This window comes from Halichoerus grypus, chromosome 4 (genome assembly GCF_964656455.1).
Source record: "Halichoerus grypus chromosome 4, mHalGry1.hap1.1, whole genome shotgun sequence".
Classification (NCBI taxonomy): Eukaryota; Metazoa; Chordata; class Mammalia; order Carnivora; family Phocidae; genus Halichoerus; species Halichoerus grypus.
The window spans coordinates 156,470,017-156,482,957 of record NC_135715.1 but is presented as its reverse complement, the minus strand read 5'-3'; the positions used below and the strand labels follow the sequence as shown (position 1 = coordinate 156,482,957).

General features: G+C 37.4%; 1 protein-coding gene across 5 annotated transcripts in view; it reads left to right on the top strand.

Moving 5' to 3' along the window:
- Positions 1-12,941, top strand: part of ANKRD44 (ankyrin repeat domain 44) — a 319,460-nt gene that overhangs the window by 294,765 nt on the left and 11,754 nt on the right. For all 5 annotated transcript variants that reach the window (XM_078071145.1, XM_078071141.1, XM_078071144.1 and 2 more), the window contains exons 21-23: positions 883-1,099; positions 4,659-4,746; positions 12,222-12,305. In XM_078071145.1, the coding sequence (XP_077927271.1) occupies positions 883-1,099; positions 4,659-4,746; positions 12,222-12,305 (389 nt within the window). The remainder of the gene's footprint in view (positions 1-882; positions 1,100-4,658; positions 4,747-12,221; positions 12,306-12,941) is intronic.

Sequence of the window (12,941 nt, the reverse complement as noted above, 5' to 3'; positions counted from 1 at the left end):
ATGTGTTTTGAATTTTAAAAAGAGAGAATACTGAAGATGCTATTTGGAAACTGCTTTTTTTCTCCAAGTAGATCGAGGACCTTTTTCCATGTTGCTAAATATTTTTCCGCCCCATTTTTTTAATCCCCCATTGTGTGCAGGAGGTATAATTTATTCCAATGATTACCTAGTTTTCAGTAGCCGTGCTAATTGTTCTTTATTACAAATGTTGGGCCATTTGCCACCTGAAAGATGTATCCTGTGGATGAGTCTTCATATACATCTGCTGAAATTTTTTTGAAGCATGTCAAACTAAATGAAACAAAAACAGAAATCATAAAATTGCTATTTGGTAATGGTGGTGAACAATATGATAAATGAAAAAGAAAAGAGAAGAAGAACGCTAAGCGGTCAATATCATAATCATAGTTCTTATTTTTTGAACACGTCCTGTGGGCAGAGCCACAGGCTGGGCGCCTTTACACATCTCATCAGGCCTCACGACAACCTCTGAGTCATCATTACTATTCCCACTTCCAGGTGGATAAAGTGAGGCACAGAGAGGCAGATAGATTTGTCCACGTTTTACAAGCGGGAAGCCAGGATTTCACTTGTACCTTCCTGATTCTAAAAGCCCATGTTTTCCGCTCTGTCATGAGACCCTTCAAGTTTCTGTTTGGAGAGTCTAGAGATGTTTCTAAAATGCTGGTGCGTTCACAGACTACTCTGTCATGAATCTTGCTGGGGTTGTCCACCTCTGTCCTCTGACGCAGGGCAGAATCTGCTTCCCCTAAGGCCCAGGCGTCCGCTCACTCTGAGCCTAGCCTCACTTAGCCACCGCCTTGCTTCCTGCATCTCTGCCCTTCTGAGATGTGTTTTGTCTTTCTAATTGCAATGCATCAGATTATGACAGGCCATGAGGAATGTGTGCAAATGCTGCTGGAGCAAGAAGTGTCGATTCTCTGTAAAGATTCCAGAGGGAGGACCCCCCTGCACTATGCGGCTGCTCGCGGCCACGCCACATGGCTGAGTGAGCTGCTCCAGATGGCACTTTCCGAGGAGGATTGTTCTTTCAAAGATAACCAAGGCTACACGCCACTGCACTGGGCTTGTTACAATGGTGAGTTGATTGTCGTTTGACTGATTCCAGTAGATTTCCTGCCCGGCACCACTGTGGTCTCAGCGGAGGTGAGAACGTAGTGTAACGTCGTAAACCATGGTTTCCAATCTTTCTGCATCTATGATACCCCTTCTTTTTTTTTTAAGTTTTCCCTTCATGGCTATCATGATGCCCTCTTTTTGTTAATCGCTAACGTGTAACTCGTAATCAGAACCTTTGGTGAACTGAAATAACTAATTTTAATCAGGGTTTGAGATCCTACAAGGAATTAAAATAGTACTGCTAAGAACAAATAAATATGATGTAATAATCTGTCACAATTGCCTACTAGTAGATGTATGATTTGGCATTTCTTTTTATGTCCTATATCCCCTATCTATTTAGTTGCACTTGTTATTTGGGAGATTTTAAATTTTTCGTTTCACTTATTTGAGTGAAAAAGAAAATGCATACTAATTGTAACATATCAAAAATGGTGATGCTGCCTAAAGTAAAATTGTCTCCATTTCCAAATTTACTTTCTGATGTAATTCTGATGTATGTATCTTTCATAATTTTCCCTTGAGAGTATTAAATAAATACAAATTGTATATGCATCTATTTTTGAAAACTAGAATCATATAACAAGTATTATATAACCTTCTTTTTTTGTTACTGTTTATGTAAGTTTCTATTGCAGATATTCTTAGGAGTCAATATATATCTGTGTACATTGATCCTTTTAATAGTTGTATGTTTTATAGCATGCAGTGGGATAGATATACACATATGTGAGTGTGTATACCAGAATTTATTATTTATTCATACCAGAGCCTTGTTGATGAACATTCAGATTGTTTCCAGGTTTTTTTCCAATTACAAACAATGCTGCAGTGTTTGTGTTCATATTATGGTACCTTAAATTCTGTCAGATAACTTTCCAAAAGTGAAATTATTGAGAAGGCAGCAATGTATACTTTTTTAATTTTAGTGGATTATACCATATTACTTTGCAAAAAGAGTATAAAAATGTATTACTCCGTCAGACATGTATATAAAACGTACTATTTTCTTAAGCCCTTGCCAGCCAAGACAATACCATCTTTTTTAAATTTTTGTCAATTTGAAGGGCAAGAAACAGGTATCTCATTATATCAATTTGTGTTTCTCTGATAGTGTATTTATTTATGTATTTGCATTTCCTTTTCCTCTTCTGGACACGCCTTTTTCATCTGTTGCCCATTTTTTTCCTATTGAGTTGTTTATCATTTCTCATATGTTTGTAGAAGTACCTTGTCTTAGAAATAGGAACCCTCCATTTGTTATGTGTGCTGCAAATGTTTTCTCTCCGTCTATAATTTGTCTTTGTTCCTTGTTTATGATCTCTTTTTCTATGCATAGATTTTGAACTTTTATTAGTTGAATCTGTCAAATTTTTTGTTGTTGTTGCATGTAGGTTTCCAGTCTTGCTTAAGAAGCTCTTCCCCACCCACCCTCCGCTGCCAAGTTTATGTGGATAATTTCCCATATACTTCTTATTTGATTTCTGTAATTTTATTTTTCCATTTTCAATTCTCCTATTAAAATTTTCACTCAGAAACTATAATGATTAGGACCAGAAAGGTTTTGGGGTGCTCTCATATATCAGTGTCAGACCTTTCATTATAATCCTCCTTTTTTCAGTGAGAGCCAGGTTTTCTCCTTGTTCAGCTTGGTTATACTCCTTCCCTGCCGTTGGCAGATTGTGATTTTTTTTTTTCCCCACTTACTAATGGATGAGAGCTCCCTAACTACCATCTGAGTCAAGCTGTGAGAGCTCTCTGGTGCTAGAAAACCTACAGGAAGGGGAAGACACAATCAGAGTGCTGATAACAGACCGCATCCTCTCCCCTGCAGTGGGGTGGAACAGTGGGGGTGGTGGGTCTCTCTTCTTAGGCCTCTTCGGGTGCAAGCTGGAGGAGGATCAGTCCTCTCCCAAGTAATTACCCTTCCAGTACAGTCTTCCAGATCCAAGGTTCAAGCTCCCATCTTCCCAGATTCCCCTCCACTGAGCACTTTGAATATCGAAAGTTGTGCAAGCGTCCCCAGTCCTCCCTACACAGACCTTAGGTTGGAATTCATATAGTCTCCAAGGAATGGTAGGTTTAGATGCTGCCCTAAGTGAGGTCCTTTGGGGGGATTCATACCACTGGAGGGAGTGAAGTGTCTGGGACTGTTTGAGTGAGGGTTGGATGTAGTTAGAAAGCTGAACAGTATAACTTGAATCAAGTTAGGGGATTTTATATTCATTACTTCATATGCTTCTACATCCTCCTAAAACAGCTTCACCTTTTCTCTCTACAGGAGCAAGAAAGGTTTGACTTGTATTTTAATACTTAAAATTATCCAATCTACATAATTCTGGGATAGATCATAACAGAACTCTAATTTAGCACTAAATTCAGCTAAGAAGAGGTTCAGGACATAGTCTATATTCCAAAGCCAAATAGCATTGCTTTCTTGCTCTGACAAATGCACATTGTCTCACAAACCACATTTAGGTCCTTTATCAACTGAAAACTCCATCATCCTTTACTAGTCTGATTTTTTATATATGGGAAACTGAGGCTCACAGATCCCAAGTGGGTTGCCTAAGTCATGTAACAAGCAAGCTGACAGAGCTGAGGCCTTACTCAACCCAAATTCAGTTGATTTAGAAACTATTGTCATGTCGTTGAAAATAATTCCTCACATTCATTCATCTACTTTTTTTTTTTTTTTTTTTTCTGTTTGTAAGGTTGCCATTTGTTCATTTTAATGAGATTATCCATCATTAACTTTTCAGGGCCCTTGTCAATGTCTGTCTTTTCTTTTTTTTTTTTTTTTTAATTTTTTTATTGTTATGTTAATCCCCATACATTACATCATTAGTTTTAGATATAGTGTTCCATGATTCATTGTTTGTGCATAACACCCAGTGCTCCATGCAGAACGTGCCCTCCTCAATACCCATCACCAGGCTAACCCATCCTCCCACCCTCATTCATCTACTTTTTAAAAAAATACTTATTGGGTGCATACTATTTGCCAGGAACTGGCCTTGGTGCCATTTTAAACACTTACATAGTATTTTATAGTCAAAGCCCTTTCACCTGCATTATCTCAAATACTGTTTTCTATCAGTCACATCTTCTTTCCTGAATTAGGTTGCATAATTGTAAGTGAACCTATTCATGTGGTTGAAAGGAGAATTTCCTGTTGTAAACATGGGCAAACTGAGGCATATCTATGTCAGGCATCTATTTCTTGAGAACTGAGGATGATATTGAATCTATTCCACTTGCAAATGAGGTCCCTTCTTTATCTCTTTCTCTCCTCTAGAGCATAAGGCCTTCACTGTTTCACTATGTCTCAAAACACCTGTGAGCATAGTTAATGACATTTTGGCATTTTGTTTATTCCACGGAGAGTGAACATTCAGCCAATTCAGGAAAATTCACAAGCCAGAATTCAATACTTAACAACAACAACAACAAAAATAGATTGTGTTGACCAAAATTTCTTTCTTGGAAACTCTCTAAATTCTTTTGATTCCTTACAGGTAATGAAAACTGTATAGAGGTACTTTTGGAGCAAAAATGTTTTCGCAAATTTATCGGTAATCCCTTTACTCCACTGCACTGTGCAATGTAAGTAGAAACGCTGGGAGTTAATGGTGTTGCTTTAATCATTTTAACTACATACAGACAGATTGCCTCTCTGGGAAGGGACAGGCTTTTAGACTATAGGTAAGACCAACATATTCCACTTTGCTGCTAATGGCAAATGGGTCTGATAGCAAAGTGTGGTCCCTAGTGTTAATGATTTTCCAGGAGCTTTTTGTGGAGTGCCCAGGCTCCACGGTGGCTCACATGTCACCTGAGGGAAACTACATGAAGGGTCGTGGGTAACTAAGAGGCACGTTACACCCCAGGTGAAGAGCTCTCCAGATGGACCTCACATTTGTGTACCAAATTCTAAAAATAAGTTGGGGTTAACAGCAATATGCCTATGGATGATTAGAAAAGACATTTTATGGCAGGAAGACTTTTTATATATTGTAATTCTCCATTCTTCATATGTTGTAAGTTCTTTTTTGATAAATGTACTTTTTGCTGCCATCTCACAGTATGAACCATTGTTTAGATAATACAGTGACTTGAAAGCAGACTTCCATGGTCAGCCTGGGGGAACATGGCCACCTGGGACCTGCTTTATCTTTGCATTGTCTCCGGGCTTCACATGCAGCTGGGTCATTTGACTGAAAGATATTGGAGGCGGATAGTGGATGAATAAGCAAAGAGTAAGAAATAAAGGGTAGGAGTGATTTTAAATCTGAAGGAACCATGTCTTTGTCACTTTGGTATCCCCCAAAACCTAACATGATGCATAAGTGGTGCACAGTAAACTCCTTCCTGGATGTAGGGGTTCTGAAGAAATACTGGGGTTCCAGCATTTAATCCACAATGATTAAAGAACCAAACAAACTTTATTTTACACTTCATGAAGCAGACGGTGTCCACTTGCAAGAGTTTAGAGAGCTACAGTGTGAGGCAGAAAGCAGGAAGTTTTTACAGAATAAAGAATAGGAAACAGGAAAGAGAAGGAATAAAAATATCTGATTAGCGAGGGTTTCATATCTGGCCTTATTTGAGGTATCATAGGAATGGGGCAATCACCCATATAACTTGGTAATTATTAATTGGTTAACTAGATGGTCTGACCTCTGAGAAGACGGAACATTTACAATAACATGAAACTTAAAAGTTAAGGGTTTTTTTTTGCTATGTTGTTTCCCGGGATCAGTGGTGCCTGACCTACCAAGTAAAGGTTCATGTGGGATCGATTTGGTAGTTCTTCCTCCCCACTTTGATCAACCTCTGGCCAACCAAGAGGTTTGAGCAAAGGTGATGTTGCAAGTTATTCTCAGTTACCATTGTCTCTTTGGGTCTCTCTCTGTTTCACAGGAGATAATGTCAGGTTTTCATTCCAGTTGGAGGGAGACCATTTGTTAGCTGGCTTATGGCTGCATACACACATCTAAAACCCTTATAGTGAGCGCTGTGTATTGTGCAAGACTGAAGAATCACAGACTGGTACCCCTGAAACAAATAATACATTATATGTTAATAAAAATAAATAAATAAATAAATAAATAAATAAAACCCTTGAGAGAACAACAGACTAGGAAGCAACAGACCAGGAAGATAATCATTAATAGTAAAAGTATTCCTAAGGTTTACAGGACATTCCTGAACCAGGGTCCCCATGAACCAAACCAACTAGATTCACAGAAGTTAAGAAATAATCCCAAAGAGAGGATACTTCTTTAAGCCAGTTGGCCTGTTGACCAACTTATGCATTTATTTATTTGTCAAAAATATCAAAAGATTTTAAAACACTTAGTCGAATAGGATCATAGGTCACTGTGCAACAGTACTTAGTTATCCATTTAACCAAAGTGATATAGCTAATTAAGATAAATACAGAAAGTTAGTAGTGGCTTAAGAAACAAACCAAAAAACCTCCTTAGCTCTTTTAATACTAAGAAGACTGGGTTTTCTTAAGTAATTAAAGACTTGATAAAGATAGCCTAAAGCACAGTAAATTATTTTGGTAAGACACAAAATCTCTGCTTTTCAGGAAGATTACTTAAAAGGTTAAAAAAAAAAAAACCCAAAAACCTTTATTTACAATTTCTTATTAAGAGCAGATCAGTAACCTAAGAAAAAAACCCTTTGTTCCTTTAACAGAGAGAAAACCAAATTCTAATTTTGCACTAGTGTACTTTTGATATTAAAACTCATTTTTTTAAAGCTTAAGTAAATCCATTCCAATCTTAGCCAGCTTGACCACAGAGAATTCCTTTTCCAAGATTCCTTTTCCACACACCTTTTACAGCTTTTTATATCCACTCAGATTTTGTCCTAATTTTTCCCTCTTTCTCATTCCAGAAAAAACAGTCATTTTACTTTAGGACAAAATTACTTTCTCTTTTTTCTTACCAAAAAAATAAAACAAACAAAAATCATGTCTTTCATAACTTTCCTTATCCAAAAAAAATACACATTCTACTTTTATTACCTACTTTTCTTACAGTTATTTTCTTTCACCCTTATTATTTCTTTTTTTTTTTTTTAAAGATTTTATTTATTTATTTGACAGAAAGAGAGCGAGAGAGGGAACACAAGCAGGGGGAGTGGGAGAGGGAGAAGCAGGCTCCCTGCCGAGCAGGGAGCCCGATGCAATGCGGGGCTCAATCCCAGGACCCTGGGATCATGACCTGAGCTGAAGGCAGACGCTTAACAATTGAGCCACCCAGGTGCCCCACCCTTATTATTTGTAAATAGTTTTAATTGATTAAAATTCTTAACCCCTAGAATCCTTAATTCCTAGTGGAAACTAAGAAGTAAGCAATAGTGGATTGTCGGTTACATTAGCATTCTGTGGATTGGCAAATTCATAAATAAATTTCATAATTTCTAGGAGTATATTCTTCCTTATAATACATATTTCAATGTGGTACAAAACATGTTTACTAATGGAGCCAAATATCTGTAGTTCCTCTGTCAAAGGAAGCCAAAAGTGGATAAATCTATGTTCAGTAATAATGTTTCAGAGTTTTATATTAATTGGAAATGATCTAGAAGTCAATGAATATCCATCATTTAATGTATCTCAGCTTAACTAAGGTTTCAGGTTACCAAAAACATTTTGGAAACTATTTTTAAGTATACATACCATAAAGCATAATTACTGTTGAAAAGTTTACTTATAAACTTTTATCTTACTTACATCTATTTAATTTACTTATTCTTAATGATTATGTTTAGATCACTCATGAAAATTTCATGAGATATGAAACAGCCATCATCTTAAATTATCTTTCTGGCTGACATTCTGTAACAGTGATAACATGAGCTTATTTGATTTTTAGTAAACCTAGGTAGAATAAAAGTTTTATGTCTGCATTATAAATGCTGATAACTCTGAAGACGTGTCTGTTTTAATTAAACCGACCAACCTAAAACTAGTCCTTGTTTACCAAAGATAAACCCAGATCATGTGAACCCAAAAAACATTTGGGTTAGTTGCTATATTTCTGAGAATATACTTGGCTTATATAAGTGCTTAATGTTCTTTTTATTATTATATTATTTTATTTTTATTTGTTGGGGAGGGGTACAGAGAGAGGGAAAGAGAGAATCTTAAGTAGGCCCACACAGGGGCTTAGTCTCATAACCCTGAGATCATGACCTGAGCCAAAACCAAGAGTTGGACGCTTAACTGACTGAGCCACCCAGGCACCCCAAGTGCTTAATGTTCATTAAGCCAATTAAATAGAGCTCTTTACAATTAATTTTGGCAATACCATCTGGAGATAGAAAAAAACATAATGTACGTACATATACATACACATATAGATGGACACGAACAGAAATCTTAATAACTTTTGTTTTTATTTTATTTTATTTTTAAAGATTTTATTTATTTATTTGAGAGAGAAAGAATGAGACAGAGCATGAGAGGGGGGAGGGTCAGAGGGAGAAGCAGACTCCCTGCCGAGCGGGGAGTCCGATGCGGGACTCAATCCCAGGACTCCAGGATCATGACCTGAGCCGAAGGCAGTCGCTTAACCAACTGAGCCACCCAGGCGCCCTAACTTTTGTTCTTAAATTTTAGCCTTTAAACAGGTATGATAATGCAAAACTCACTAGTTTATTAAACAACAACAGCAATAACAACAACAACAACCACAGATCCAGATTGTGTTTCTGGCAGATGGAATAAGTTAAGGTTACCTGCTCAGATGGCTTAAACTTTTTACTAAAATTGAGAAAACTTCAGATTTTCAAATTTTTTAAAATTACAGTATAGTTAATATATAGTTTTTTTTAAGTTTTTATTTATATTCCAGTTAGTTAACATACAGTGTTATATTCATTTCAGGTGTACAATACAGAGATTCAACAATTCCACATATCAGAGACTTAAGATTTTTTATTTCCCTAGTTTCCAAATAGTCGTTCTTTTTTTTTCTTTTTTCTGATAAGAATTATCTCCCTGAAATGTGCTCAAAGAAATGGCCTAGATACTAGTTCCTAGAGAAGACCAGGTACATCTCAAAGGCATAGGGAAGGAATGCAAAATCCTCCAAGAAGAATTTTACAATACCTACAAGCCTTTTCAGATGAATAAGAGAGGTTTGGGGATTGGTAAAAAGGATAGGCGAGCTTTTTCTGTTCTTTAAAAACTCAATTTGTGGGACGCCTGGGTGGCTCAGTCGTTAAGCATCTGCCTTTAGCTCAGGTCATGTTCCCCTCATCGGGCTCCCTGCTCAGTGGGGAGCCTGCTCTCCCTCTGCCTGCCACTCCCCCTGCTTGTGCTGTCTCTCTCTGTCAAATAAATAAATAAAATCTTTTAAAAAAATGAATAAAAAATAAAAATAAAAACTCAATTTGTAAGGCAAGGAGAGTTGATTTTAATTCCTTAAAAAAGGGGGGACTGTCCCACTCATCCAACTACATTATCTTTAATTTGCTTCTTTATATCAAGGAGATCTTCCTTCAGCTAAGGTAGAAATCAAATTATTCCTTTGTTCTAGATTTAGAGCTGTTTGTCTTTGGAATGCCCCCACCCCATTCCCTCACCCCAGGTACATAGTTTCATTTTAGCTTACTGGGAAGGCCTAAAGAAAGTTACTATTAGGTTCTGAATATCAGCTTCCTATTTGGCCAGCTTTTGACCAACCATAAAGCTACTTTTAAAAAAGAAAAAAAAAAAAGGCTTTCAAATATCTTGTCAAGTTTCAGCCAGGACAAACAGTAACTATTCCTGGCAATATTGAACAACCCATGAATGCAAGATGCCCCAAAAGATGGTGCAAAAGATACTACTTTCCCAAGATCCAGAGCTACCTCCCAAAGATAGGTAAAATAAAGAAGGATTTAGGACAAACAGGAAGGCAATAGCAGTCCCTGGGAGAGAAAAGGATCAATAACCAATGGGTACTTCAAAACCAAATTCACAAGAGTTTGAATTTGGAAAGGAAGGGACAACATGAAAGTATACCTTTCCCCCTTGATCGGCCACCACAGAGACCAGGAAAGGTGAATCTGGTAAGAATTCTCACCCTTTGCCTGCTCATGCCGGTTTTCCCAGGTCCCATCTGCAGGCTCTGGAGTGAATGGAGTTTAAAGTAGAGAGTATTGCCCTGGATCTACCAGAATTCGGCAAGATTTTTCCATTAATTTTAATTTTACTTCCCCTTAACTGTTAGAATAACTGGTAGCAGTTTATTGGAGAATCCTTTGGTGTCTCGTCAACACTGTATAGGGGCCTATATAGGGGCCCTCCTTGGAGGATATATATGGGGGCATTTGAGCTGCTATCAGAGGATTTGCACAAAACCTTCTGGGACAGTCTTTTTGCCAATGTCCTGATAGATTGCAAATGAGACACCGATTTCTGAGCCAGTGTTTTGATGATGGTGCAGTGGGGGGGCCCAGGTGTTGTTTTGGGTTTCTGGCCTTGTAGCAGTTGCTGCAATAAGGCCACTGACTTTGAAGACTTGTTTCTGATCCTGTAGCCCCCTTCACGGTGGGAAGGCAGTTCAGATAGAGGATTAATAGACTCTTGAGTACTCAGGTAAAGGAGGATAGAGGGCAGTAGTAGGAGTCATATCAGTCTTACAGTCTTAGTTTTAGGTACCTCTTGTGTCTTTAATTTTTCATTAGCCTTGGCAATGAATCTTTCAATGAAGCCCTTTTGGAATCTTGAAGCTTTTTGGAAGCTTCTGCACACCAATTAAAATAGGTATCCCATTCTGTTTGTTGATTTGGGAACCCTTGCTTTCAAGTGTACTCCTTAAATGAACGATCTTATCTAACTAGAACATTCCCCATGCTGGCCATTGTAATTCTGGGTTGTCTAAGTAATATTTTGCCATTTTTGTAGATATCTATAGCATCTAGGATCACAGTTTGTAGACAGAAAATAAGCAACTGTGCTGGAAGGCAGAGTGCTCAATTCTTTGAAACTTGAGGATCTCATTTCTTTAGCTAAGCATTGAGTCTCTTAGAGCCAAATTAGTACCTAAGAGAGATGTGCCACTGGGTTTGGGATTTGTGTGGTGTTTTACAGTGTACCTTGTTGCATGGAAATTTTGTTGAGGTTGGTGAGTGACCTAGTGTCAATCTAACCTGTTCCATAACCAACTTACCCTATTACAAGAGTCTTAGATTTATGTGATGAGTACTCTAGCGGCTTTTGAGTGCTCAACCTATGCCCATCAATTTTGTGGCTTTGGCTTCTGAGATTCTCATTAACAATAGATCTATTACTCTCCACAAGCTTTCTTTACAATGGTGGATGCCCTAATGGCTTTTAATCGTCCAGTTCATGCCTACGTAGATATTAATGTGCCATTGGTCAAAACAGTCTGTATTTTTGTCTTAATTTATTTCTGCAAGTCTCCCAGTGGTTAATGCTGTGGACTTACTTCAAGGTCCCTGTTAGTCTTTTAGAGACTGCTACCTGCTGTGGACTCCCACTATAGCTGTCCCAGAGCCTTTCCTGGATCACAGAATCTTTCTGGGAACTTCAATAAACCCCTTTCCTTTAAAAAGTTTTGGATAAAGTTTGTTTAGCTTAGAGAGTTGCACACAAGGGAAAAGACCTCAAATCCAAGAGTGACTCACCCTTAGCCCTTGGCAACAGTGAACTCAGAGGGTTCGGCAAATGCCTTATCTCTGTGTCTCCTCCTGCAGGCTGTTGAGTAGTCAGCTTCGAATCCCACCCTCATCACCAAAACTGTTCAAATGATTGAAGAAGACAGATTAGGTGATAGAAACTTTACTTAACACTTCATGAAGCAAGCAGTTCTTCAGACCCTTTAGAGTGAAGACTGCCTGCCTCATGAAGTGTTAAGTAAAGTTTATTTGTATGACCTAAATTGTCTTCTTTAATTATTTGAACAAGAACATAAACCACAGATATTTGCATCAGACATTTTTAAATGTGTCAGATTGTTAAATATACAGTGCATAGGAAGATGGAGTAGGAAGGGATATATAATTTTTAAAAAATGTAAAATTTTTAAATGTAAAATCTATTTTCACTTTAGAATAAATGATCATGAGAATTGTGCATCATTGCTACTGGGGGCCATAGATTCCAGTATTGTCAATTGCAGAGATGACAAAGGCAGGTAAGTGATGCTAAGATGGCATGCCTCATGTCTTGATCAATCTTAGTCTCTGCTTTGTGGTTGCAAATAGCCAAACATTTATTATTTTTTAATTGAAAAAGTAACATAAAAGCATGGTTTTTATTTTTTTAAGTGATTTTGTTTTAAGTAATTTCTACACCCAACATGGGGCTCGAGCTCACAACCCTGAGATCAAGAGTCACATGCTCTACCTACTAAACCAGCCAGGCACCTCTAAAAGCATGTCTTTTAAAAATTAAATATAATAAAGAGTATATAATTAGGAGAAATTACTCTTAGCCCAGAAGCCCCAGCCTCTTCCATCGGGAAAGCCACCTTAAACTATTCTTTTGAAATTTTTATATTTTCCCCAATATTTTCTGTACATAGCTACAAACATATATGAAAATATATGCTTTTGTTCTTTTTATGCAAATGGGAGAATTCTATTGCAATGCTCTGCTTTTAGTGTATCTTGGAGAACTTTTCATACCAGAATATATAGATTTACCATATTCTTTTTAAAGCTGGATATTACTTCATTGAATGGACAGACACTTAATCAGCCTGCCTTCTATTGAAGAACATTTAGGTTGTTTCTAATATTTTACTATTTCAAAGAGTGGTTCAGTGAAC